Here is a 27,840-nt window from a genome sequence, read left to right as displayed (position 1 = left end):
GCCTCTTTGCCTCAGTCTGTTCTCCAAGTGTCTCTTCAAACTGGGAAAGGCCACGCTGCACAGCCTGCCTCCAAGCGGGCCGCTCAGGGTTTCCCACTGGTTGAGGAAACCCTGGCCTGGACTGTGATAATCCCTTCCACACTGGGAACAAGTGCAGTCTGTCCCTGGTCTGTCTCCCTGGCTGTGGGCCTTCCTTCTTTGCCTCTTTGCCTCAGACTGTTGGCCAAGTGTCTCTTCAAACTGGGAAAGGCCATGCTGCACAGCCTGTCTCCAAGCGGGCCGCTCAGAGGCCAGGGTTTCCCACTTGTTGAGGTCCACTCCTAAGGCCTTCAGATCCCTCTTGCAGATGTCCTTGTATCGCAGCTGTGGTCTACCTGTAGGGCGCTTTCCTTGCACGAGTTCTCCATAAAGGATAAGTATGGAGAAACATAAAAAAACCTATAAATGCGAGGGTGGGCTAACGGTTGACTCAAGGTGGGCAATGCCTACCCTGCACCCCACCCCAGCTATGGCCCCGGTCCCTATTAATATATGATCCTTCCCCAAACTCCTGCTGTACACCTGCAGCACAGTGGTTGAAAATGACTGTCTTGGTGGGACCACCCAGGCAGGAGGCTTTCCATAGACAAGTGTAGCATCAAGCTCTACGGAAGAGCCCGCACCCATAGGAGGGTCCACTCGGCCATGAAACCTCTGCTCCCTCAGTCCTGGATTGGGCAGGCAGGAGGCACCAGGCTGCAATCTGTTTACCTAGGATTAACCCCTTTGACTATAGCGGGCCTTACTTCTGAGTAGATATGCATAGGATTGGGCTCTCAGTTTCCTTCTAAGACACTTGTCACTGGCAGAAGTCACCGCTGCAAACCACTGAGCTTCCTTGCTGCCCCAGAGCTGAGAGCATAAGAACAGCCCCACTGGATCAGGCCATAGGCCCATCTAGTCCAGCTTCCTGGATCTCACAGCGGCCCACCAAATGCCCCAGGGAGCACACCAGATAACAAGAGACCTCATCCTGGTGCCCTCCCTTGCATCTGGCATTCTGACATAACCCATTTCTAATCAGGAGGTTGCACATACACATCATGGCTTGTACCCCGTAATGGATTTTTCCTCCAGAAACTTGTCCAATCCCCTTTTAAAGGCGTCCAGGCTAGACGCCAGCACCACATCCTGTGGCAAGGAGTTCCACAGACCAACCACACGCTGAGTAAAGAAATATTTTCTTTTGTCTGCTCTAACTCTCCCAACACTCAATTTTAGTGGATGTCCCCTGGTTCTGGTGTTATGTGAGAGTGTAAAGAGCATCTCCCTATCCACTCTGTCCATCCCCTGCATAATTTTGTATGTCTCAATCATGTCCCCCCTCAGGCGTCTCTTTTCTAGGCTGAAGAGGCCCAAACGCCGTAGCCTTTCCTCGTAAGGAAGGTGCCCCAGCAATAAGGCTGGGAAACAAGGCAGGAAGCACAGTGCCATGTGGGAAAAGAGGGCTGATGTGGGAAGGTGAGAAGTGGATCATGATTTCTTCCACAGCTGGACATGGTCTAGACCACTAGACCTCCACCAAGTGTGTGAAAACCCTGGAGAGAGAGATGTGGGTATGTGGTGGTACGTTGGCACTGAACAATGAGAAGACGGTTGCAGTGATAAGAGATATTAACCCAGTCTCTCTCTCTCTCTCTCTCTCTCTCTCTCTCTCTCTTAATTGGCCCCAGTTCCACAGAGGAAGTAGGACACTGCTCACAGTCTGACTCCCGCCCCATGATAGTTCCCTTCCCCTTTTCTGTGGTTTCCTGCCTAAGCTCCATCTATGACGCTCCATCCTCTCTCTTCAGCCAGAAAACCCTGCTGTCCCTACGGTCCTGGTTTCCCCTCCCTTGGGAACCCAGAATCAGATTGTCCACATCAAGGAGAAGCCTGCGTCAGCTCCGCTTGGAAGCACTTGCCATGGGTCAAACAGGATTCCCGGTCTTCCACATTCTCCTGAGCTTGGCTTGGACACAGCTGGGTGAGTTGGAGCCAATCTTTTCTTGTCTCCTTCGTGCCTGTGATCTCTTCCGGCTGTTTCAGACCCACCACCCCATAGTTCTAGGGTTGCCAACCTTCCAGGATTGGCCTGGAGTCTCCAGGCATCAGCATGAATCTCCAAGAGACTCCAGGAAGATATTAATATTGATTAAATTGACATTACATCACATTGCAGGAAAACGACCGAAGGAACAGCTTTGGTCGCAATCGGCAACCAAACCTATTTAGTTCTTCCTTCCCTGGCAAATGTCATAACTGTCCCTGGGTGACTGCTCCTGACCAAATGTACCACATAGGATGTTCTCTTATGCTAGACAGACTTTCCGGTCAGAGTTCAGAACAAATAGCCCTTGTTACATAGATGTCCCCCCAGTCTTTGCTAGGAGCTGTCGTAACCCAATTGTAAGCCAAAAATTCTATTTTGGAGTTTTGTCTGCTTGGTTCTGATTATCTTCAGTTTGCCGCCCAGGGGAAGGTTCACCAGTTGATCTCTCTCAAGTTCTGGCCACTCCTCTTTGACCCACAATCTGTCTTACTGGGATGTGGGAGGCAAATTCCTGCACTGTACCAATGGTTCGGGAGTTGGATTTTGACCTGGAAGAGCTAGGTTCAAATCCCTGTTTGAAACTTCCTGGGTGACCTTGCACCAGTTACTATTTCCCAGCCTTACCTACCTCCCAGAGTTGTTGTGAGGATAAAAGGGGGGAACTATATGCACCTCCCTGAGCTCATTGGAGGAAATAGTATAGAAATGTGAAAAATAAATAAATGTTTAGACCCCACCAAAGGAACAGGGCATTACTAAATAGCTGTTGAGGGCTTCTCTTTGTCTCTTCCTTGTCCTTCAGCTGTGATTCAGCCTGCTCTGGGTTTCCATTTTAGTTCACATTGAACCTTGTCCAGTTCCCTAACAAAGGTGTCACTACATGAACCTTTGTGATGCTCAGAGAAGTTAGAGATGCGGATTCATATGGGGCTGAAGCAAGGGCTGGAGGGAGAGATATAGAAACAGAAGGAGGTCAGGGGCAGCTCCTGATCTGAGCAATATAGTAAGAAGGGTTTCACACACACCCCCCACCCATGCTGTGTTGCGCAAACCTGGACTTTATGTGGCTGAGTGGGGTCCAGCCAGCCCCCAACCTGACCAAGGGTTGACTACTCTTCTCATTTTGTCTTTTCCCCTTCTGGATGCTGAGGAGGAAACTGGGTAAATTTTTTAGTGCCTTGTCTTTGTCAGGACCACTGGGAGCTCATTGTGCCCAGGATAAGATGCTTGATCTTCCTCTCTCCACCCCCGCACACACACACACACGCTTTCTAAATGCATTGGGATATTGGAAGTGCATTGAAACTGGATTAAACTGTAATGAAAACACAGCCCTGGATAGGCTGAGATACCCAAATTCATTTTGTAATAAATTCGTTGTACTATATGTAGTAGTTGGTTTTGTCATGGCCTCAGCCCCCTGGAAGCCCGGGCTGTAGGGATCCTGTCCCCCCTGCACATCTCTCCTCAAGCTTGATCTTTGTTGAATCGGTCAGGAAAAGTGACCCCTCCTGGACCAATTCCCCCCCCCCACCGCAGATATGATTTTGTCATTGTCAGGCTTGTACCTATTCTAACACTATGTCCCTTTGAGTCTGGTTTGTAAGGAAGTTTGGGCTGCGTGCTATATATATTCTCTGTTCTTTCTTTATTTTGGCAAGATAATATTTTTTTTCCTTGCCTGGAGAGTTTCTCTGAGAATGAAGAAACTTCTCTCTCGTCTGTGTTCATTGTATTGCTTTCCTATTCATCATAGGACCATCCAGGTTGCTCTTAGATGGAATATAGTTAGGAAGACAGTATTGTATTCCTGAGAATTTGCAACCAGCTCAACTCTTTTGTGATACAAAACTCATAGAGGGCTATGCTGGTCCATTCAAGAGAAAAAAGAGATCCAAGCTTGGATAATATTTTTACTAATATTACTGATGATTTTAATAGTTATGCCAGAAAGTAGCAAAGGAAGATTTATTCCAGGTTGGATGCTAAACAAAGCCACAAAGAGGAAGAGGAAAGCTAAAGCTGGACATTATATTATCATTATTAGGATTATCATTAGTTATTATGGTTTTTAAGGATACCTATATACTGCTTATCTTTACCGTGTTTATATAAGAATTGTCTCCGGAAGCTGAGCTTAATCAATGTACGATGTGGATAATTTTCTTGGACCAGTATTTGGGTTTCTTTGTACATACGCCAATAAAGGTTTTGAAATTGAATTGATATACTACTTAGCAACAGAAAGGTTTGCAAAGCAGTTTCCAGAGCAAATCCAATATCAGCCTTAAAATGAAGTCTAGGGGATCTTGTGCAAGTCACTAGATGTGCCTTTTCTCATTTGGGGGACAGATTTCAGGCTGCACTGATAGCCACAGGGACCAAGAAACAAAAATGGCTCCCCCATCTTTTTTTAAGATGTGAAATCTAGCACTCGGATTTGTCTCCAGCATTGAGAAGGGTGCACGGGACCCTTGTGAGTCAGAAAGTAAAAATCAAGAGAAACTTGTTAGACCAGGGGTGTGAATCTCATCTATACAGTGAGCCGAATTGCATTCATGGTGCAGGCTGAGGGCCAGAAGTGACATCATCACGCAGAAAGTGACATCATTAAGCAGATGATGGCCAGAAATAAGCACTTTGTTCTCATATAGAAACTCATGAACTGCAAATGAGAGAAAACGTACAAATCTTGTTCATATTTTCAAGATACAAGAGAGTCCAATTATCACGCTGGGAGAGCCCAATTATAAGAAGGGGTCAGATAAATTGCTTCCGGGGGCTATATCCAACCCGCTGACCTTATGTTTGACACCCTTGTTTTAAACATAATTGTAGGAGAAAAAAGTTAATGGATGCCAGAATGACCTAGTGGTTGGAGGGCGTGTATCCATCTCCCTCAAAAATTGCTGTGTTTCATCTTAAGTCCCAGGTAGAACAAGCCCATCTTTCTTTTGCTTTAAAGTCCCTTTCCCAGACAGCTTGGGTTCATTAAAAACAAAAGAAAAAGAAAAAACAAAACTCCCAATGCCAGTGTCATGAGATTGTTGCAGTTAGTCTATAGTAGCATGAGTCAGACTTGAGGATATATTTTGAGTGGAGGATTTTTATTTTTTATTTTTTTTTTGGTCCTCATGACAGTGAAAATGATGATAGAAACTGTGGTTGCAGTGGGAAACTGCTATGGTGTTTGTTTCATGACGGCCAGCAGAACGCGCACTGCGAGACTAAGATATGGATCGAAGCCTATACCATATGCTGCTCTGCGGACTGTGATGTGGTTTTGCTTTTCATCGACTAAGCTGGGAAACTGGCAGCAGTGCAGCGACAGAGAGCAGCAGGCCAAACTCCAGACCTGAATCCAGGGCCGGCCCATCCTTGAGGCCAACTGAAGCAGATTGGTTGGGGGCACCCATTTCTGGACTGGAAGAGAGGGAGAGGGAATGTGGAGGGGAGGAGAGAGCTGAGCTAGAACATTGGCAGGCGGGAGGAGCAGGGATTGGCATATCTCTGGGTAAGGGGGCAGCGTTTTTGGCATGCCATCTCAGGTATCAGTAGGTCCTGGGCCAACCCTGCATGGATCTGTGTTATCACCAGACCCATTGAGCTCTCCTGTTTCCCTCCTAGTTTGTTGATGCATTTAGTTTTTTTGCATTCTTGGTACAGCCATGTCGTACCTTCACCAATTTTGGAACTGTATTCTGCCCACCACCCCAGTGGTGGGGCTTATAGCAGCTTAACCGAGGGGGGGGGGTCAGTTTGATAAAATGGTTGGCAATCTTCAGTCTCGAAATACTATGGTATAAGCCTATAGCACCTGGTATTCCCAAGCGGTCTCCCATCCAAGTACTAACCAGACCTGACTCTGCTTAGCTTCCGAGATCATGGTATAAGCCTACAGCACCCGGTATTCCCAGGCAGTCTCCCATCCAGGTACTAACCAGGCCTGACGCTGCTTAGCTTCCGAGATCAGACGAGATCAGGCATGTGCAAAATAGTGCAACAGCTTTGAGCTGGGCAGCCTCTACCCCTGCCCCCCCCTTCTCCCCAGTCAACTGTTCCCTGGCAGTACAGTCAGCTGCTCTTTTCTCTGCTTCCCCCTTTCCCAGCTGACAGGTGTAGTGGTGGCACAGAATCACAAGCAGCTCGATTGGAACATCATTCTACAGCCCATAAGAAAAGCTGAGCTTGATCACAGCAAAGGTCTATCTACCCCTGCACTCTGTTTCCAACAGTGGTCAGCCAAATAATTCTAGGAAGGATAACTTTCCCTCTTGTTTGCCCCTGTATCAGATGTTCACAGATATACTATCTCTGGCCATGGAGGTTCCATTTAGCTATCATAACCAATTTTTAATTGGACGTTGATATTTGAACCTTTGGCCTGCACCGTGCCCTGTCTCTAATATGTAGAAGTCCCACTGATATGCATTTAAAAAGTAGCCAGTTCTCCCTTCTTTATGCCCTCTTGGTTCAATAGGTTGTTTGCATTCTAAGGGCCCCTGCCCTGACCCCAACCCTGACAGGCAGTGGAAAGTATTGATCCAGGAAGGAGAGTTTTCTTAACACAGTGTAGTTAGGGTAGAGTAATTGTGCAAACAGCAGGGACAGGAACTGGCCAACAGGAAGTAAAATATCTCTCAACGATCAACAATGACACAAAACAAATTCAGCAGACTTAACAACCTGAGCTGTTCTCACGCGAGTATTTATCCCCATGGGCCACAGAGGAGCCCCTAGCTATTTGGAAAGCAATGATTGCAAGCCCTAAAACAGCAATCACTACCCTGTCTAGCCAGTGGGGGGCATATTGTAAAGGCAGGACCCCTTACAAGGGGGGGGGGGGAATTATGATCCAATGGAGAAGGGAGGGAGCCCAAAAGAAATGTTGTACCCCCAAATGGGACCCTAAAGAAACTTTGTACCCCCTGATAAAATTCCTCTCAGAGGCCCCTGGTAACAGGCTAGCAATTAGGAATGGGGGCTGTTCCATTTGCCTTTGTGAAGGAGGGTCATTAATGGCTCCCGACGACTCCCTAACAGCTCTGGATGTGCTTCTAGGTGGGCAATTTCAGTTCTTGCTTGCAAGACCACCATGGTGTCCAGTTGGACCTGGGGGAGAGGCAGAGAGGTAAGGGTGTAAGGGAGCCCATTCCGTCCTCGAGTTAGTGCAGCTCCAGGAGAGAACCAGGGTGCGTGGCTATTAGCTGGGGAAAATTATGTGACGCTCCTAATGCCATTCGAATGTTCAAACCTGTACAAAAGTAAACATTACAAAGAAATCATTGGTTTCCTGTGCTCCCTCCCGCAAAGGAAGCTGGAATCTAGACAGCGAGTCCTCTGTCTGCATCTCACAATTTCAGGCACTGGACTCAGAATAGCTTATCGTGATAAGTTCTATTTTGGAAAGAAGAAAAAAGTTTCTAGTCCTCATGGCAGTGAAGATACCACAGCCAGGTAAATTGGGCATGTCATTTGAACTGGGAAGCCCAAAGAGGACTTTCTCCCAGGTGGGTGAAATCCAAACTGCCAGTTATGTTATATGCATCACATGGGCTTTGCAGCTTTCAAACTCCCCCCTCCAAAAAACCTTCGCTTATCTCAACATGTAATGAAAAGGGGGAGGGGAAATGAAAGAAAATCAATGAAGCCTCTTCCCCACATCTTGGTTAAATGTGATGCAATTAAAAGACTGTCCATCATGCTCCGGCCATGCCAAATAGGGGAAAATAGAAGGGAGGAAGTTGCTCAAGTTGCAATGGAATTTTTGCTGAACAGGATTCATTTCTGAGTCAGCATGATAGAGTGATCTTGGCCTGGGAGTGGGTGTTGCTAAATAAGACACTCCATATTAAGTGTGGTGGGGAAGTGCCTTTCAATTCTACTTCCAGCTAATTTGGGAGGACTTTGTTGTTCAGTGGTAGAGCCTTGGGTTTGCATGCAGACAGTCACATTTGCATCCCTGGCATCGCTGGGTTGGGCTGGGAAAGACTGGAACCCTAGAAAGGTGCCGCCAATCAGTGTAGACCACTGGTCCTCACCCATTTAGCGCCAGGACCCACTTTTTAGAATGAAAATCTGTCAGGAACCACCAGAAGTGATGTCATGACCAGAAGTGACATCATCAAGCAGGAAAATTTTTCACAATCCTAGGCTGCGGTCCTACTCACACCCACTCAGGAGTACATCCCATTTGTATTGGCAACCTTCAGTCTCGAAAGACTATGGTATCGCGCTCTGAAAGGTGGTTCTGGCACAGCGTCTAGTGTGGCTGAAAAGGCCAATCCGGGAGTGACAATCCCTTCCACACCGGGAGCAAGTGCAGTCTGTCCCTGGTCTGTCTCCCTGGCTATGGGCCTTCCTTCTTTGCCTCTTAGCCTCAGACTGTTGGCAAAGTGTCTCTTCAAACTGGGAAAGGCCATGCTGCACAGCCTGCCTCCAAGCGGGCCGCTCAGAGGCCAGGGTTTCCCACTTGTTGAGGTCCATCCCTAAGGCCTTCAGATCCCTCTTGCAGATGTCCTTGTATCGCAGCTGTGGTCTACCTGTAGGGCGCTTTCCTTGCACAAGTTCTCCATAGAGGAGATCCTTTGGGATCCGGCCATCATCCATTCTCACGACATGACCAAGCCAACGCAGGCGTCTCTGTTTCAGCAGTGAATACATGCTAGGGATTCCAGCACGTTCCAGGACTGTGTTGTTTGGAACTTTGTCCTGCCAGGTGATGCCGAGGATGCGTCGGAGGCAGCGCATGTGGAAAGCGCTCAGTTTCCTCTCCTGTTGTGAGCGAAGAGTCCATGACTCGCTGCAGTACAGAAGTGTACTCAGGACGCAAGCTCTGTAGACCTGGATCTTGGTATGTTCCGTCAGCTTCTTGTTGGACCAGACTCTCTTTGTGAGTCTGGAAAACGTGGTAGCTGCTTTACCGATGCGCTTGTTTAGCTCGGTATCGAGAGAATGAGAGAATGAGAAAAATCCCTGTAAAAGAGCCATTGTTCATCCTCGGCGATTTCAATGCTAGAGTTGGTGCTGATAACAGTTCATGGCCCACTTGCTTAGGTCAGTTTGGCACTGGGAGGATGAACGAAAATGGCCAACGCCTGCTAGAGTTTTGCTGTCATCACGGTCTCTGTGTCAGCAACACGTTTTTCAACACAAAGCCCCAACATAGAGTCTCTTGGAGACATCCAAGATCAAAGCACTGGCACCAGCTCGACCTGATCCTCACCAGACGCTCCAGCCTTCCCAGCATCAAGATCACACGCAGTTATCATGGTGCTGCCTGCGACACTGACCACTCCCTGGTGTGCAGCAGAGTGAAACTGCAAACAAAGCGACTGTATCACACGAAAAAGGAAGGAAGACCTCGCATTGATACCAGCAAGACCCGGGATCAGAGAAAAGTGGAGGAATTTGCACAAGCGCTTGAGGAATCTCTTCCAGGCCCGGCCGACGCAAATGCATCCAACAGATGGGAACATTTCAAGAATACCGTTTACAACACCGCCTTGTCCATATTCGGCAAAAAGACCAACAAGGCGGCAGACTGGTTTGAAGCCCACTCTGAGGAGTTGACACCAGTCATTGAGGAAAAGAGGAGAGCTCAAGCAGCATACAAGGCCTGTCCCAGTGAGCGCAACCTGCAGGTCCTCCGAATTGCTCGCAGCAAAGTCCAACAGACTGCCAGGAGATGTGCTAACATCCCATTATTATTATTATTATTATTATTATTATTATTATTATTATTATTATTATTATTATTATTATTATTATTATTAACAGTATTTATATACCGCTTTTCAACTAAAAGTTCACAAAGCGGTTTACAGAGAAAAATCAAATAACTAAATGGCTCCCTGTCCCAAAAGGGCTCACAATCTAAAAAGATGCAAATGAATACCAGCAGACAGCCACTAGAACAGACAGTGCTGGGGTGAGGTGGGCCAGTTACTCTCCCCCTGCTAAAAAAAAGGAGCACCCACTTGAAAAAGTGCCTCTTACCCAATTAGCAGGGGTTAATTATCATTGTTAAAAGAATATACATAGTAGCTTGTTAAAAGTACAGGTCTGTAACATTTCTCCAAATGCAGTCACATACCAGGATAGCATCAAGTCTAAATATTTTAAAAATATAATATTGAAATGAATGGGGACCCACCTGAAATGGCCTCACGACCCACCTAGTGGGTCCTGACCCACAGTTTGAGAAACACTGGTGTAGACAGACAGCACTGTCATAGGTAGGCAAATAGTCTGACTCAGTAAGCAGCAGCAGAGATGGGGTGGGTGTGTATAGAAAGAGCAGGTCTTGGACGTGGTTGTTCTCAAGATCAGCTAAACAATGGACTCAACTATTATTTTCTCTTTTCCTTGCAGGACATGCCCAGGCACAGAACGGTAAGAAGCCACCTGCATCCCCTGTGTAATATGGAGCCTGGAGCACGCCACAAATCATGTTTAAGATTAGAACATAAGAAGAGCCCTGGGATCAAGCCATGGGCTTTCTTATCTCTCCGTGGGTCAGCAGATCCCCCTGGGAGTCCACAAGACCACAAAATACCTGTATCCTATTGCCACTCCCTTGCATTTGGCATACAGAAATAGCCCACTGCTAAAAAAAAAAAAAAAAAGGAATTTGCATATACTCAAAAATGGTTGGCAACCTTCAGTCTCAAAAGACTATGGTATAAGCCTACAGCACCAGGTATTCCCAGGTGGTCTCCCATCCAAGTACTAACCAGGCCTGACCCTGCTTAGCTTCAGAGATCAGGCATGTGCAAGGTAACAGTTGCTGTACCCATCATGGCTTATAACCTGTATAACCTTTTCTTCAGGAAACCTGTCCAATCCCCTGTTAAAGGCATCGAGGCCAGGTGCCATCACCACATCCTCTGGCAAGGAGTTCCACAGTTCAGTGACACTCTGGGTGTCATTTTTCCCTTTTGTCTCTTCTGACTCTCCCACCAATCCGTTTTCGTGGATGTCCCCTGGTTGTGATGTTGTGCTAGCAGGAAAAGAACTTGTTTCTCGAAGCCCTGCAAGGGAAGTAGCCGTGCCCCGGGGTTTCCATTCCTCCTCTGATGTTCCCCAGGACTGTGACCAGCACCTTCAGTTCCTACTTTCAATCACCGTCGTTGTACTCTGTCTACCCCGCAGCGATTTTCAAATGGTGTGCCACAGCACATCAGTGTACTGCAAAAGGTCCACAGGTGCGCCACAGCAGATTGTAGCACAGCAGTTGAAAATAGCTGAAAAGCTCTTCCTGGTTCTGTGGCTCTGTCTGTAGTTTCAGACCGGCGGAGGAGGAAGACAGACCAACAATTCTTTACGATGGACAGTTGCCCTGCACATGCCCGATCTCATCTGATCTTGGAAGCTAAGCAGGGTCAGGCCTGGTTAGTACTTGGATGGGAGACCGCCTGGGAATACCGGATGCTGTAGGCTTATACCATCGTCTTTCGAGACTGAAGGTTGCCAACCAACCATTGCCCTCCAAAGAGCACAGAACCTGGATGAGTCTCCCAGAAGCTGGAAGTGACATCATAAGAGACAGAGAAAATAGAGATCAGTGTGCTGTGGGAAGGGAAGGGGGACCCTTGGGCAAAAAGCCCTGTACTTTGGCCCCCATGATGCTGTGGTGCGCATATGTGTGGTGAGCATAAGGCCACTCCTTTCTTAACATTACAAGGGCACCGAGAGAGGAGCAGTCAGTGACTGGCCCCTTTTTACTTTCTCCAGACATCCAGGAAGGCAAGAAGAGGTTGGATGCTGGCCATCTCCCCATGATGCTGGGTTGCTCCAATTAGCTTCAGTGTGGGAATAAGTGCCAATGGAGAAAAATGCTCTAAGGAAGAAATGTATCTTCCCATCTAGCATTCCAGCAGTACCTTTATGGGGATGTGAAATGCAAGCCCTTTCTGTTCACTTCTGAGCTGCCACAAACAAGCGGCGCTGTGGCCTGTACTGCTCGGGTCCCTGCAACCTCTGTTCAGCGCCGATCAGTTGGCCGCAGGAGCATGTCACGGGCGGGGAAGGGGGGGCAGGAGAATTTGGGGCTGGATCAGGGGAGGGCAGAGCAAGAATGGTGAGGCAGGAATGGATCCTGTTGGCACCAGACTGTGCCAGATCCTAACCCCTCTTCCCCAGCCCCCAGCCCCACCCAGCCCACCCATTTTCTCTCCTTGGACTTGCACCAGCAAATGGCTGAGACAGGTCTGATGAGATCCATAGATGATTGGGCAGCCTACTAGAGGGTGAGTAAAAATATTTTTACTTACCTCCTGTTGGCTGTTCAATCGCCTCCCCTCCCCCACTATTAGATACAGGGTGTGGTCCATCAGCACAGCTTTATCGGAGCCAAAGGTGGGGTATAGGATTGGGCAGTTTTCGTTATTGTCATACTGTCACAGGGCCCAATCCTATCCAACTTTCCAGAGCTGGTGCAACTGCAATGCAGCCTTACAAATGTTCCCTTACCATGTGGAGACCGCCATAACTACCCTCTCACCACAAGATGCAGCGCACACCCCATTGGCATGACTACACCAGGGCTGGAAAGTTGGGTAGGATTGGGCCCTTAGTGGGATTCAGTTATGGGGTGTCATGGCCACCTCTTGCACTTCAAAACGACCGCTAAGTCACTGAGCTGGAAAATGGCTGCTCTGCGCCTCTCAGGATTCCATTACTCTCTCTCTCTCTCTCTCTTTCCAGATTGTAACAACAACTTGCAGCTCAGCTCAGGCGCGATCGCAGGTGTGGTGCTGGCGGACCTCCTGTTGACGTTGCTCCTGTCATTGGCTGTATATTATATGGCCAGTTGCATCCATCGACGCCAGGCAGCCATTAGTGGTGAGAAAGGAGTAGTCACTCATGCTCCTGGTTTTGTGCTGGGCCACTTCCTATCAAGATATCTCAATGGTGGTTATTGTCTATGTGGGAGTGAAAGAGCCTGGAACCCTGTACCCATGTGATGTGTGTATACAGCAGGGATGTGCCGATCCAGGGAGTCGAGACTTGAGTCGAGTTTCAAGTCCTCACTCCCTTTGACTCAACTCATGCATGGTCTTAATGGATGGCCTGCACGACTCGGCCAGAGCCTTTTTGGAACCTTGATTGACTCAAGCCTTTTTGATAAACAAGTCAGGCGTGGCTCCACAGGAAAAAAAAACTGAGCTATTGGCAGTGTGTGTGTGTGTGTTGGAGTTCTCATATAACATCCCCTGATGTCTCCATCCTATCTGTAAACAAAAGCTCTGCTGTCCTTCAAGCGAGTGTAGCCGTGCGGAAAGCACCAACCAAACATTGGGTTCCTTACGAACCCAAGTTTCCGAGCCTCCACATCCCCAAGAAAAACTCCAGAGTCCCAAGTAACTCGTGTTTTGAAGCAAACTGCAAGAACCTAGACTCAAAACTACTAGAGCGAGGTGTCCAAATGTTTTGGCAAGAGGGCCACATCATCTCTCTGACACTATGTCAGGGGCCGGGGGGGGGGGAAGAATTAATTTACATTTAAAATGTGAATAAATTTACATAAATGAATATATTAGAGATGGAACTTCTATGAATGAATGAATGTCTTGCAATAGCTCAAGGCTGGTCTTTCCTGCCGCTGCTGCTTTACAGATGTGAAACAGCAAGCAATGGAGGAGCCCTCAACCCACAGCTCAAGCAAGAGGTCAAACAATCGCCTCATGCTGAGAGCAGTTGCATTGGGCCAGCATGGGCTCCAGCAAGTCTCCAGAGGGCCTGAGGCTCATCGACTGCCCTCTGCCACCAGAGAGGAAGTTGCCTTTCTCCAAGTCAGACTTGTTGTCCGCCTAGCTCAGTGGCATTGGCTCTTGCTCTTTGGTGTTTCAGAGCAGACATTTTTCTCTACCCTACCTAGAGACGCTGGCATGGATTGAACCTGAGGCCCCCTGTGTGCAAAACAGATGTTCTCCCACCAAGTTAGGCTCAGCACATTGGTGTGCTTCTTTTTCTCTAGTGAAATAATAAATGAAACAAGCCTTGGTTTTTCCTTTCTTCATAGGGGATCTGAAGAAGTCGGAACATGAGTCCCCCTACCAGGTGAGTAGGACGTGTGGCTGGACAGCTTGATGGTTTTGAGATTGGTTACATGTTTGTCTGGAAGGATAGGGGATGGCATTTTGACACACCCTCACAAAATAACATGGGGCACAAACCATCAGGAAGTTCTCCTGGGCAAACCTCATGGAACTGGAGAAGAGCAGGGAAGGCTCATTCAGTGAGGGGTGAGCAGGAGGTCTTCCCACTGATATACCCGGGCATTTGATCCTCCTGCTTCCCTTAATGGCATTGAGATTTTGTCTTCTTGCGTGACCAGCTCAGCACAATGGATCTTCTGACTGGCTAGATCTAGCTCAATTAACAGCACAATCCTATGTATGTCTACTGAGAATTAAGTCCCATTGAGTTCAATGGGGCTTACTCCCAGGAAAGTGTGTACAGGATTGCAGCCTAAAGTGCTTTCGGAAGCACTTCCATGATCACATGGATGTTTCTCTGACATGGGTCCAAAAAACGCTCTTGGTTCAGTTCATGGGGCTTAATGTCAACCAATTTATGGGAGATAATTTCACCATTCCAAAGGCACATATCTGGAATGAAACTGAAAATAGACATGATATTTAAAGTGGAATCACGGCTGGTCCTTCACCCCCAGTGTGAAATCAGCATTGCCATTGAAATGCCAAGCAGATGTACAAACAAAATGAATGCTGGTTCAGCTGACAGTCCACTGCTCTAGGCACAATCTCTGCTTTGTTTGCTTAATTTAAATAGCAAGTACACCTGTTTGCATACATTCACCTTATTTTTAAAAACCCTCCAACTTTTTTTGAGTTACACAACGGATACATGGAATGCAGGGGAAGGTGTGTCGGTAACAGCATTGGTGCTAGCCTGTTGGCCCCTTCCACCTTCCAGAAAGGGATTTTTTAATCATATATTGGAATGAACAAACACATTCGAGGTCAATATTCAACCTGATATTTGTCTTTGCCATGCTATCATTTTTCCTTCCTTTCCTTTGTCAATTAAGAAAATGGATGTTAAAATATTGCTCATTACAATGACTTATAATGTTACCATCATTATTAAAATGCTAATTTATTTCCTCATAGGAACTTCAAGGGCACAGACTGGATATTTACAGCGACCTGAGGAGCCCAGGAGTGAATTATAAATAGTCTTCCTCCTCCAGAGGCTTTTTTTGAGCTGTACACAAGAAGTATTATATGGGAGATGTCTTTGCTGTCTACTCTACAACAGGCCTGTTCAGGAGCTATACTGCAAGGCAGGCTTTAGTGTGAACTATCATCTAGTTCATTTCAGTATAACCTCCATTGAGATCTTCCTACTGTTCAGTATTCAGTCTACTTTCACGTGTTTTTCACACACATCCATGGCCACCTGGGTTGAACCACCAATGGGTGTGGCACACAATGCCACACTTTCAGGGAAACCTGGAATCCTTGTGTTCTCCAATCGGGAGCCTTATCCAAACATATCATTGATGGTCAAATCTGGGCCACAACCTTGCGCATGTCACATCATGCACAGGGCCAATTGGCCCTGAGTAGTATAGCCACGTGACAAAGAACCATCTACAGCCTCAATGGTAGCTTCTCTCCTGTAGCAAATAGCAGTATCAACCGGGGGGGGATTTTCAACAGGACATAAGAACATAAGAACATAAGAACAGCCCCACTGGATCGGGCCATAGGCCCTTCTAGTCCAGCTTCCTGTATCTCACAGCGGCCCACCAAATACCCCAGGGAGCACACCAGATAACAAGAGACCTCATCCTGGTGCCCTCCCTTGCATCTGGCATTCTGACATAACCCATTTCTAAAATCAGGAGGTTGCGCATACACATCATGGCTTGTACCCCGTAATGGATTTTTCCTCCAGAAACTTGCCCAATCCCCTTTTAAAGGCGTCCAGGCTAGACGCCATCACCACATCCTGTGGCAAGGTGTTCCACAGACCACCATACAAGGAGAAAGGGTTAACTCTCTAGATGTCATGGCCCTGATCCTAATCCCCCTTTTTCTTGCACCTATCCACCATTTAAAAAATAAATACATCTGGTTAAATTATATATATTCTGCTTTGCCATGTAGTTTGGCTTCATTTTGGCCAAAGCATCGTGTTTGAAAAAAAATCAAAATCCAGATTCAATTTTCAAATTGAACCATTTCAAACATTTCAGTGGGGCACCATTTCCCTGGAAGTTGTCAACTTATCCAACAGTTGTCAAGTTATCAAACAGCACAAATCCTGTTCCAATGAATGGGAACAACACCAAAGGGCAGTTGTGTTCTTGTCCAGCTCCATAGCTCTTGAGCTAGAGAACTTCCTACAAAATTGTACCTTGATTTAGGGGTTTGTTTGTTGAGGGTTAATATGGGAGTAGTAATGGGGTTTAGTGGGGGGGGGGGTAGTTAATGGGGAGGGTTAAGGGGGGTGTTTGTTTGTGCTTTAGCTCCAAAGTTGTGATTGTTTTGCACATAAATGTGTTGTCCCTGTGTTCTTTCTCAAGTGCTTGTGATTCCACAAAATTTGCCCTCGCACACCAATGGACAAACGCTATGCCACAAATGCTATGATACTCACAGATCTGCTACTGTCCATTTTTAAACTGTCAGTTTCTAAATGGTTGCTAAACTGCCTTTATCAACAAATGCTGGGTTCAGAGGGGGAGGATTCTGTCAGATCTCTGACATCAAGTCCAGTTGCTGAAGTTGTCGCAGTGGGGCTGCTTTAGCCACCCCAGAGGTACCCCCACTGTGACCAGGTGCAGGATCCCAGCCCTGAGGATAGACCAGGTAATGAGGAGCTCCATGGTCGGACTCTAACATCCCAAGAACCTTCACAGGCCTTTCACTGTCTGCTCATCAATGCAGGAAATTTATCAGGCGAGAGCTGGCTGAGAGGCAGTGGAGTGCTTGAGTCCAGGTCTGGAGGCTTCCCTTTTAAGGATCATCACTCTGGAGCAGTGGGGTGGAGCCAGGGCCAGAAGACATAAAAGAGCTGGAGCTGGAGCTTCCTTGGATCATGTTCCTTTTTCGGAACTCTCCAAGGTCCTGTAAATCCAATGGCCTGGCCTGGTCACATCACTTTCCATGGATCACTGCATGAGACAGGCAGCCCAATCCTATCCTCCTCTCCAGGATGATGCAGTGGGGCCAGTGTTGCATCCTATGCCTGGATTGTAAATTCATCCCCTTGCCCTGGGGTAAACCCCAGCATGGGCAATGGGGCAACTCGGACCTGCGTGAGCTCTGTTGCTACTACAAGTCAGTATTGGCCTTTGTTGGCAGATCAAGACCAGGTAGGGGAATGCCCCTGATCTTGTCCCTTCCCTGCCCTCTCCCCTGCCCTGATGATCCCCTCCCCACCCCGTCCACACTGCTCAGCACAGAATGTACCAGGTCCAGCACGTGCTGGGTCTTCTGCTGTCACGGAGCTCTGTAAAGTGTTTTATGGCACTTTTGTGACAGCTTGAACTGGCATATATAATGTGCCAGTGCTTCCTCTCTTCAGGATTGCACCACAAGAAAAAAAAAACAACAACCCGCATTGCATGTAAGGTTGTCCAGTGTTGGACAATGTTGTCCAAACCAGTTCTTTGACTGTATAGGGAAAAAATACCCTGCACTTCCCTGATCTCAGAAGCTAAGCAGGGTCAGGCCTGGTTAGTACTTGGATGGGAGACCACCTGGGAATACCAGCTTATACCATAGTCTTTCAAGACTGAAGGTTGCCAACCAGGGAAAAGGGGATTTACATTACAGACTTAGAGCCCAATCCTATGCCTGTCTACTCAGAATTAAGTCCCTTTATAGTCAATGAGGCATACTCCCAGGAAAGTGTGGATAGAATTGTAGCCTTAAGCTGGTTTACTAGTTATTCCCTCTTTCTAGGGAACTGTTTATCTGCTAATATGCATAGGGGGTCTCTAACCAAGAAAGCTCTGTACTCTCACCTGTTCTACAATCCCCCAGATTTTTGGGTGGAAGTTGTGACAGTTAAAGACTAATGCAAGTTTAAGTTCATAGTGTAGCTTTGCCTGATAACTGTATTATCTTTGATTTGTGGTCATCCAGCCTCTGCAGGGATGGTACACTCAACTGTGGCTACAACAGGGCTACAGGACTCAAAAGCCCTGCTGTACCAAATAAAGAACTATTGTTGTCAATTGAATTGTATGATCAATCAAAAGAGGAAAGGCAAGACAAGGCTGGAGGGAAGAGTCTAAGAGTTAAGTTACTTCTACATGGCAAATAGAGGCTAACTGTGGGTCAGATTCCTATCAGAAGTGTTTTAGAAGTTCCTCCCTTCTCAACCCCACAAGCAGATAAGTTCTCAGGCTTTGTGCAAGGGTTATGCAATCATGAGGAAACACCGAGCAAAAGTAGACCTCACTTCTGAGAAATGAGGTCTCTTCCTCCACAAGCAGCAATGACTGATGAAACAACCTGCAAGCCAACAATGGCTGAGTACACGGAGGCAGTGCAGATATCCTAGAGTGGTTTTCTTGAAGCAGTGCTGCCATGGGGGGAAAAATGGCACCCTCCTAAAGGAAACCTCAGTGGCATCCATAGAGGGGTGCAGGGGTGCTAGCCTCACTGGTGATGCACACAGGGGGGTGACACTACCAGTGGTGTAGCTAATGAATGTGTAGCCCAGTGCAAAGCTCAAAATGATGCCCCAGAAGTGTCACAACCGGAAGTGACATCACACCTGGGCTTTTTAAAAAGTGCAAATTGAGGGCAAACTTGCCTCCTCACCCCCAGCAGTTACCCACTCCCTTGATCTGCCACCTCCCCACAGCCAGTGGCATAGCTAAGGCATCTATCTGCTACCTGAGATCAAAGAAGATTTTGTAGCCCCTCCTCCACAACAAAATCAAATTTAATTAAGTAAGTAAATAAAAAGTGTGCTCCTTATTGCTTAGAGGCACTGTGCTGGGGTGAAGATGGACAGTTATTCTCTCCATGCTAAATATAAGAGGAGCCCTACTTGAAAAAGTGCCTCTTTACCAGTTAGCAAGAGTAGCTGTATTACTTGGAAATGATAGCTGACTCATATTAACACTTTATTGGCTCCACGCTGTGGCATAACAACATCTCATTGGCTCTCAGATCAGTCTTATAGGTCTGTTTTGAGTTAAAGAAATCCACTTTTTGTTACATAAGGCAGTTGTGTTTGTTTTCTGGTTAATTGACCATAACTTTTGATAGAATACAGATATTCTAATGTGGTTGATTTCATTGCATTCTGCATTAAATTACCTTTCCAATGATATATAACATGATGGTACTATTTGTACATACCAATTTTTTCACCATTTTGGCCACTAGTGTCAAGCTCAGTTTTTGCCCCCCCAAAGCTTGTTGCCCAGTGAAACTGCTACCCCCTGCACCCCCTTAGCTACACCACTGGACACTACTACCGACCACTTTTTAAAATCTTGGTATTTTCGAGTACCATCATGTTATATATCATTTCAATGTGGAATTTCATGCAAAATGCAATGAAACAAACCACATTGAAATATCTCTATTCTATCAAAAGTTATAGAAGTGGGGTGGTGTGATGGTACATCAGCACGCCCACTACCTGGGGCACTGCCCTGCCCACCACATGGGAAGAGGTCCATCATGGAGGTAACGTGCTGGCCTCCCGCACCAGGTGACACAAACCCTAATCACACCACTGGGAAGCCCCTCTAGGAATTCAACAAGCACTATCTATCACTGCTGGAGAAGGACGCACCAGCGCCAAGTGCATGATGATCATATATGCTGATTCAGGGATTCAGAGATGCTGAATCATATGCTGAATCAGATATGCTGACTCAGGGATTCAGAGGTCTTGAGCAGGAAATGTTAGGCTCCCCATGACTGAACATGGACTGTGTATGCCCAGTCAGAGCCCCTCCCTTCAAGTGTAGAAAAGGTGTGCAACTTTGGTCCCTACACTATGAAGCCTCTGGACTGGCCCAGCCTCGCGTTTTTTCACCTTCTTGTTATTTCAGAGGAAAGCTTGATCCTAATTGTGTAGCATGCCGTTGTTTCAGCCTGATCACATTTCCTGTGTGTCCTTAGGCCTCAGCCAAAGTTATGAGCGCATGAAGTGACTCATGCAAACCTGTTCTGCATTTAAAAAAAAGAAAAAAACTTTCCATTCTTTCTCTGATCAGCTGCTCAAGCCAACCCCAACACTCATTCTAATCAAATACAGCAATCAATCCTGTCGCCTGCTCTAGTGATTCAACAAGAGTAGTCACTACATGTGACTAAATCAGTGCTTCCTATGCTTGTGAGAGCGGGCAATGCAATCCTAACTCGCCCTGGAACAGGCAGGCCGGCAGGCCTGCACTGTATCCAGTGCAAGTTTGGGGTTGACTGCAGGCCAGCCTGCGGCAAGGGGAAAAAATTATCCCCTTATCCCAGGTAACACTGCAGCAGCCCCAATGGGGCTACTTGAATTCATGCCACCTAAATCGGTGGTGCAAATCCAAGCAGCCCAGGGCTGGCCCAGGCTGTCCAGGAAAGGGGCTAGGATCTGGCATAAGTGCCGGATCCTGGCCCTGCCTCCTGCTTTTCGCCCTTCTGCCCCCAGGAACACTTGCCACCTACCCTTCCCTGCCCTAAAACATCTCCCTCCTGCATCCTCTCCCCCCTCCCCATGCCCCCTGACCGCTGTGCTGGCTGAGCTCGGCCAGCGCAAATTCACCCTGCCCCAGGGCCCACGGGGCATGTGGAGCCTATATCTCCCTAGAGAGAGTTCTTTGCAGCACTTTTGTGACATTCATCGGCCAGTGCAATGGACTGGTGCCAGCCGAGCAGGAGCTTTGGAGTGTGTCCTAAGTCACATTTTTTTTTATTCCGATTTGAAATTCACCCCTGCATTCCCAAAGGGTTCCTTTTAGAGAGCAAGAAGAACCCACTGACAGTGAAGCCCGCCCTCCTGTGCATGAGACTCTGATCTGGGCGTGTTTCCTGATTGGGCAGCATGCTTCCTGATAGGCAACGTGTATGTGCTCCCTGATTGGCAATGTACAGGAATGGAATGAATGGAAGGGTGGGTGACAGTGCTGCATTTGCAAACTGGGAGTCATGAACTATTTCAGCCACACCACATGCACAGGTGGGACAGTTGCCTGACTGCCAACCCCCTGGGTAAGAATCTGATGTTTCAGATAATACAATGCAGCAACTGTTACCCTGCACATGCCCGATCTCGTCTGATCTCAGAAGCTAAGCAGGGTCAGGCCTGGTTAGTACTTGGATGGGAGACCGCTTGGGAATACCGGGTGCTGTAGGCTTATACCATAGTCTTTCGAGACTGAAGGTTGCCAACCAACCAACCAAGTTATGAATAACCAACAAAAGCCAAAGTGACAACTGAAAACTGACAATATGAATGCATATGGTGCTGCCATCTTGTGGGCTCCGCTGGAACAGCCACAATGGGATGGGGGAAGGCAGATTAAAAATTACAATTGCTCTTAAGAGAACGATTGTAGAGCAGAGGAGGCATATTGTACCTGCAGCCAATTCTTAAGAGGCATTATCCTGAAGGCTGGACTTGGGGAGTCACTGTCATCATTAGTGACTCCCCACTAGTCACTGTCACCCTTCATTACCAGATCTTGAAGAAAGTTCCAGAAATCTGGAAGAAAATCAGCCTTTCACAAAATTAAACTTTTGCTGAAGAGTTGACAAGCACAAATACCTATTGGTTTTCTACAAGGATTTGCTTATTTTTTGTTAACCAAAATTCTGACACCTTTGAGCACTGGGTCCCTGAGCACACACAGTGTTCTGGGGACAGTTCCCAGGGGAATTGCCTTTTTGGATGGAAAGCACTGAGGGCAGAGAGCCTCTGAGCATGTGCAGAGCCACTCCCCAACCCAGCAGGTTTGACCCATCCCAAGCTGAAGATGTGATGCAGGCAGAAGAATCTTACACAACAATACAGCTTCCTGTCTCTCAGGCTTCCCTCCGCTTCTAATTGCACAAGACACAAACCGTAAGCACAAAGAGCTTCCCAAATATCATATGTGTGTGTGTGTGTGTTCATTCATTCGTCCCCCTGTAGATCAAATAGTAGATCCAAAGAGGTCAATTTTCATGGGGGAGAAGGGTTAATCCACCTCTCCCAGCACACTGGTCCTGATCCAGTTTTGCTATTCAACCAGAATTGCTATTCTATCTGTTAAAAACTATAGGAGAACCTATTGACTCATGTTCTATATCAACTCTAGTTTGTCCTTGGACTGACAAAGTCAAAAATTGTGCACCCCCCTTCCTAACTTCCTGCTGCTCCTTTCATAGGGAAAAAAAGATATCAAGCTGATTTTCAAGGACAGACCCAGACCTGTTGCAGACCTGCAAGGCACATGCATGCGCAGGGCCACAGTCCAAGTGGCTACAGTATGGGCAGACTAGACACTCCCCACAAGGTTCTTTCTCCTTGGGATGTGCTTCCATGGCTGGGACCATGCTTCCTGACTGGCAATGCCCAGAAGTACATTGAACAAGCCCAGCCCTGTTGCAAGGCAAGGCACACATACACACCAAGTGGCTATAGTTATGTCCCAATCCAACAGCGTTATGTGCCAGTGCTACAGTCTCTGCCCATTAGGGTCCACAAGCGCATAGCTATGTTTCATGGCTATCTTCAACACAATTCATTCTTATTTTCAGAGCAAGCACCAAAAAACAACAAACAACAGCAACAACAACAACACACACACACACACACACACACACACACACACACACACACACTTGCACCACCCTGAAGTAACTGTCTCAGCCCAAGAATATTAATAGAAAATTGTTCTTGTTGGAATTTGCCGAGGTCAGCTTTACAGATCAACCGGTTGCATCATCCATTACAAAGAAAGCAAAATCCCAAGTCCATTTGTGCTTTGCGTACAATCATTTACTTGATTAAAAAGATCTGGGAAGCCTCTTCAGAGATGAGCCGGGCTAAGTAAAATTGAGTGATGCTGTCACGGCGGAATAAATCTTTTATTATGGGATCAGCAAACTTTCTCCTAGCAAAACTCTTTGTTACTAGGCGATGTGAGGGCCAGGTCACGGGTGCAATTGATACAGGAAGCGAGATCTGATTGGATCCAGACATCTACACTCTAGAGCAGCCATTTTCAACCACTGTGCCGTGGCACGCTGGTGTGCCATAAATGGTCTGCAGGTGTGCCGCGAGAGTTTGGGGGAGGGTCATTTGTTAACAGGGCCAATGGGGATGTGAGCTCTCCACCAACAGCACAGTACGCCTTGCCAGTTATCAAAACACTGATGGTGTACCTTGACAATTTTAGTACCTTGTCAGTGTGCTGTGAGACGAAAAAGGTTGAAAATCACTGCTCTAGAGCAGGGGTGTCCAAAGTTTTTGGCAGGAGGGCCACATCATCTCTCCAACATTGTGTCAGGGGCCGGGGGGGGGGGGAAATAATTAATTTACATTTAAAATTTGAATAAATTTACATAAGTTTACATAAATGAATATATTAAAGATGAACTTGTATGAATGAATGAATGTCTTGCAATAGCTTAAGGCCTATAAAAGGCCTTGCACAAAGCAAGACCAGCCTTTCCTTTGCTGCTGCTACTGCATCACAGACATGAAACAGCAAGCAGTGGAGGGAGCCCTCATCCCATACAGCTCACGTGAGAGGCCAAACAGATGCCTTCATGCTGAGAGCAGCTGCGTCAGGCCAGTGCGTGCTCCAACAAATCTCCGGAGGGCCAGAGGCTCATTGGAGACTGGGGGCTCCCTGAGGGCTGCATTGAGAGGCCTCAAGGGCCGCAAGTGGCCCCAGGGCTGGGGTTTGGACACCCCTGCTCTAGAAAATCTGTGCATAGACTGGGAAAGAGCCGGGTTCAATCCCTGAGATCTCCAAGGGAAATCCCACATCCTCGTTCATATGCATGGTGGAGGCTGGATAATTGGAGGGACCTCTAGAACATTCTAGAAGGCCAGCTGCCATCGACAAGCAGGGCACCGGGTCAGTCCATACAGAAAGAGCCAAATCAAATTCACAGCCCAATCCTAAATTATAGTTCTGACAATGTAGCAGCCGCTGCGCCAGCCTAAAGTGTCACAAACATCCCATAAAGCATGTTTGCTGCTACTCTAGTGCAGACAGTGTGCTGGTCCTGCATCCAAAGTAGCTGCCACTGGGGCAGGTAAGAAAAGCACCAAGCCGCACAGGGGCTTGGGAAGGGTAGACTAAGAGGAGGCATTTCAGGGAGGGGAGAACGGGCAGATCAGGCCCCAGAGGAGGAGGCCTCTGCCATATTCTATGCTCCCTACCAGACCTACATGGGGCCGCTCAGACTTGCGCCAACAATTTAGCTGGCACAGATCCAATTGGCCCCATTGGGCAGGTGGGAGTGTTACTCAGGGTAAGGAGGACAATATTCCCTTAATCCAAGGAGAACTCCAACCTGCTCCTTACCTGTGCTGGATATAGCATGGGCTGTGCGGCTCAGCTGCACCAGTGCAGGTTAGAATTAGGTTGCCCATTAGGGAAGGACTGAACTAATAATCAATACCTTAAATCAGTGGTTCCCAAACAGTTTAGTACCGAGACCCACTTTTTAAAATGACACTCTATTGGGACCCACCTAGTTTTGCAAGTCTTAAAGTGTTTACCACTCACTCAAGCCTCTGTTTTTATCCTTTTTATCGTGGTGGTGGTGGGGAACCACCTTCTGGAGCATTTGTTGAGCTCCACATTCATCAGATCTAGAACACTCTAGTGGCAGCACTAGAGGCCGCTGCCTGATTTATGAGAGCCAAGGGGTGTGGCTATAATGGTAATTGGGCAGCAGTGCTCCTCCCTCCCCGAAGTAGCGGCTTGTTTAACCCTCGATACACAAAACCTAATTTGCCTTGTCAGTTTCGCGACTCGCCAAAAATTGGGTCCCAACTCACTGAGAACCACTGCCTTAATTCATATGAAGCACTGGAATTAATGGTGGTAGGAATGGTTTCTTTCCATTAAAATTTTTTTTAAAAAATCCACATTTTTTCCCCCTTTCCCAGCCATAATGTTGCAGTATTTCACACTTGAGAAGACTTGGTGCCCACCAAAAAGAGGACACCCCCCCCAACCCACCCAGCCCCTCCATTCAGCTGTGGGGTCAGAAGTGATGGTTTCAGTCATATTCAGTCCAAGTCCAAGATGAGATCCAGATGGGGGGAAAGATCACTTCTGTGGTCTAGTCACGTTAATGTAATCCCTCAGTTCATCTATGGAATGACAGAAAAATTAAATATAACCACATCCATTGGGGCAAAAGATTCTACCTGGCTGGTTTTAGCCAGCTAGACAGTTGATATCTTGGCTTTCATTCCCTTTTTTAAACTGGGCAGTTGTAATATACAATGGACAACTTCATGGCTGCATAACCTGACATTAACCAACGTTCAATGAAAAAAATGTCTTATCTTGCTGGAGAACTGCAACCCGTAGAACAAGAAGTATTAACCCTATATGCTGCTAATGAGCTTTGTACATCTGTCTCTTGGGTACCCATCTGGTGAGATACATCATTACTGTACCCATTTCACAGAAAACCGAGACACTGGAGCAAAAACCTTGAATATATGTGGATTTTTACATGTAGCAGAATGAGGTGTGGGCAGCAGAGTGATGTGGTGGTCAACAACCAGGATGATGTAGTGGTTTGGGAGAACTGGAAGAACCAGGTTCAAATCAGGACTCGGTCAAGTTCAAACCTGGCTCAGCCGTGGAGCTTCCTAGGTGACCTTGGGCCAGTCACCATCTCTCTCAGCCTCCCCTACCTAACAGGGTTGTTGTGAGGTAAAAAGGAGGGGAGGTACACTACTCTGAGCTCCTTAGAGGAAGGGTGGTATAAAAATGTGGAAAAATCAATCATTCATACCAGTTGGGTGGGGGGGATACTATTCTGAATGCTCTCTACATTACAAAAACTCCCTGCAAGCAGAAAACTAGCTGTCTACCTAATGCACTGGATATTTCCTTCTGGATTTTTTTCTTTTGATGGGGAATCCAGAGAATAGGAGGAGGAGGAGTGGAGGCAGAGAGGTAGATGGAGACAGGATCCTCCAGCCAATCCATCATCTCAATTGGCCTCTTGTTTGGGTTCTATAAACCTCCGAATTGAGCCATAGAGCAGTTATTGCCTCTGCAATGTCCATCTCTTCCAAAATCCTGCTCCTCCTTCATCTCACACAGCTCTCCAGAGGGAAACCTATGATTCCACCCCTTCCAGAAGATGTTCCTCAGAGTTTTGCCCTCTTGGGGCTTCAGAGGACTGACTTACTCTCATAAATTGGTTCTTTGGTCTTTCGCCGAGCGCAGTAATAGACAGGGATGAGGAAAAGCATCGTGAGGCCAATATCTCCTGCTATAATTCCCACCATGATGCCTGTGGAGATGTGGTAACAGTATCCATCACTCCCTGTGAGCGACAGGAAAGAAGTCAGACCCAAATACGTTTGCAATACACTAAAGAATCACTAGAGGGTGCTTTGTCAACACTGCTTAAAGTCACTCTAAGTCAGGGGTCTCTAAACTTTTCGGCTGAAGAGCCACATCAAATATCTGGCACAGGGTCGAGGGCCGGAAAAAAAAATTAGATATAAAATTTAAATAAATACATTAGAGATGGAACTTAGATGAATAACTGAAATGAATGAATGAATGGACTCAAATGTCTAGGATTTCTCCAAGCACCAACACAGCCCAAGAAATAAAGCACACACACTAAAATGGACCCCCATTCCCCCACCTCACAAGCACAACTCTGGTTGTGTTTGGCCAACTGGGCCAGAGGCTCTCAGGATCAGAGGTTGGTCGCAGGCCAGACAGAGGGTCTCTGCGGGCTGCATCTGGCCCCCGGGCCGGGGTTTGGAGACCCCTGCTCTAAGTCACCAATGGTGTAGTAAAGGGAGAGTTTCAGCAGGTGCAGGCTGGCATGTCACTAAAATGCACAGGTGAGGAAGAAAAATAGCTGTTTAAGGTCTGGGAGCCTCTGCTCTCAGATCTGATTCCCCAACATAGAAGAGGGGCGTTAACCCTTGGACTCTACCTCTTTTCCAACCCCAAATCCCCCTTCTCCAAAAGGCTGGTATGCAACAAAACTGTTTTGAGCTTTCTCCTGTGCAGAGGATGGCAAGCAGTCCAAAACTATAGGCTCCACTGTAAAGCAAGAGGAGCCCCTTCCAGGCCCCAAACATTGCTCTGCGTGCAGATTCTCTAGTGGGGCTTGAAGGTTACAAGATGAGTAGAGAAAGCTCATGATTCTGGAGACAAACATATACAAAATAGTTCCATTACTTTTTGTGCATGTGTACGTTCATGTGTGTGCGTGTATCCAGATTCAGATGCATCAAGCCTCCGAATACCCATTGCGGGGGGTGGGGCAATTGTAGAAGAGGGTTATGCCTTTAACTTCTGCTTCTGGGGCAGCTGGTGGGTCAACATGAGCACCGGACAAGATGGTGTTGATCCAGCAGGGCTTTTCTTACATTCTCATACACCTGCATTAAGGCAGCAACCTTTGATGGATGGATGGATGGATTAAACCCCTGCTTTCAATCAACTTAAGATACACTCATGATCAGTCAGGCAACAGATTTCCTTTCTTTAAATGTTAATTATTTTTAGTACGCACTTTCATTAAAAGAACTGCAGATGGTTGGCTTCCTCTTAGAAG

General features: G+C 47.2%; 1 protein-coding gene and 2 pseudogenes across 2 annotated transcripts; all 3 read left to right on the top strand.

Moving 5' to 3' along the window:
- The first annotated feature begins 1,811 nt into the window (after window positions 1–1,811).
- TYROBP (transmembrane immune signaling adaptor TYROBP) lies at window positions 1,812–16,505 on the top strand. 2 transcript variants are annotated; one of them, XM_066638946.1, is made up of 5 exons: window positions 1,812–2,005; window positions 10,445–10,465; window positions 12,779–12,916; window positions 14,097–14,134; window positions 15,211–16,505. In XM_066638946.1, the coding sequence occupies exons 1-5, from the start codon at window positions 1,945–1,947 to the stop codon at window positions 15,274–15,276; spliced, it is 324 nt and encodes a 107-aa protein (XP_066495043.1). In that variant the 5' UTR covers window positions 1,812–1,944; the 3' UTR covers window positions 15,277–16,505. The 2 variants fall into 2 exon arrangements, with proteins under 2 accessions (XP_066495043.1, XP_066495044.1); XM_066638947.1 differs by lacking the exon at window positions 10,445–10,465.
- On the top strand, window positions 11,395–11,512 carry LOC136662012 (5S ribosomal RNA; annotated as a pseudogene).
- A 4,800-nt stretch (window positions 16,506–21,305) lies between the features above and the next one.
- Window positions 21,306–21,425, top strand: LOC136661867 (5S ribosomal RNA; annotated as a pseudogene).
- Window positions 21,426–27,840: the final 6,415 nt, after the last annotated feature.

Source organism: Tiliqua scincoides, chromosome 10, assembly GCF_035046505.1.
Source record: "Tiliqua scincoides isolate rTilSci1 chromosome 10, rTilSci1.hap2, whole genome shotgun sequence".
Taxonomy (NCBI): Eukaryota; Metazoa; Chordata; class Lepidosauria; order Squamata; family Scincidae; genus Tiliqua; species Tiliqua scincoides.
Note: the sequence above shows the minus strand (reverse complement) of the source record. Positions and strands in the feature narration are given on the sequence as shown.

Excerpts from the sequence above, each read along its gene's own strand:
- TYROBP (XM_066638946.1), top strand. The coding sequence starts at position 1,945 with ATGGGTCAAACAGGATTCCCGGTCTTCCACATTCTCCTGAGCTTGGCT. Across the intron at positions 2,006-10,444 it reads CTTGGCTTGGACACAGCTGG|GACATGCCCAGGCACAGAAC; the intron begins GTGAGTTGGAGC and ends TTTTCCTTGCAG. Across the intron at positions 14,135-15,210 it reads AACATGAGTCCCCCTACCAG|GAACTTCAAGGGCACAGACT; the intron begins GTGAGTAGGACG and ends ATTTCCTCATAG.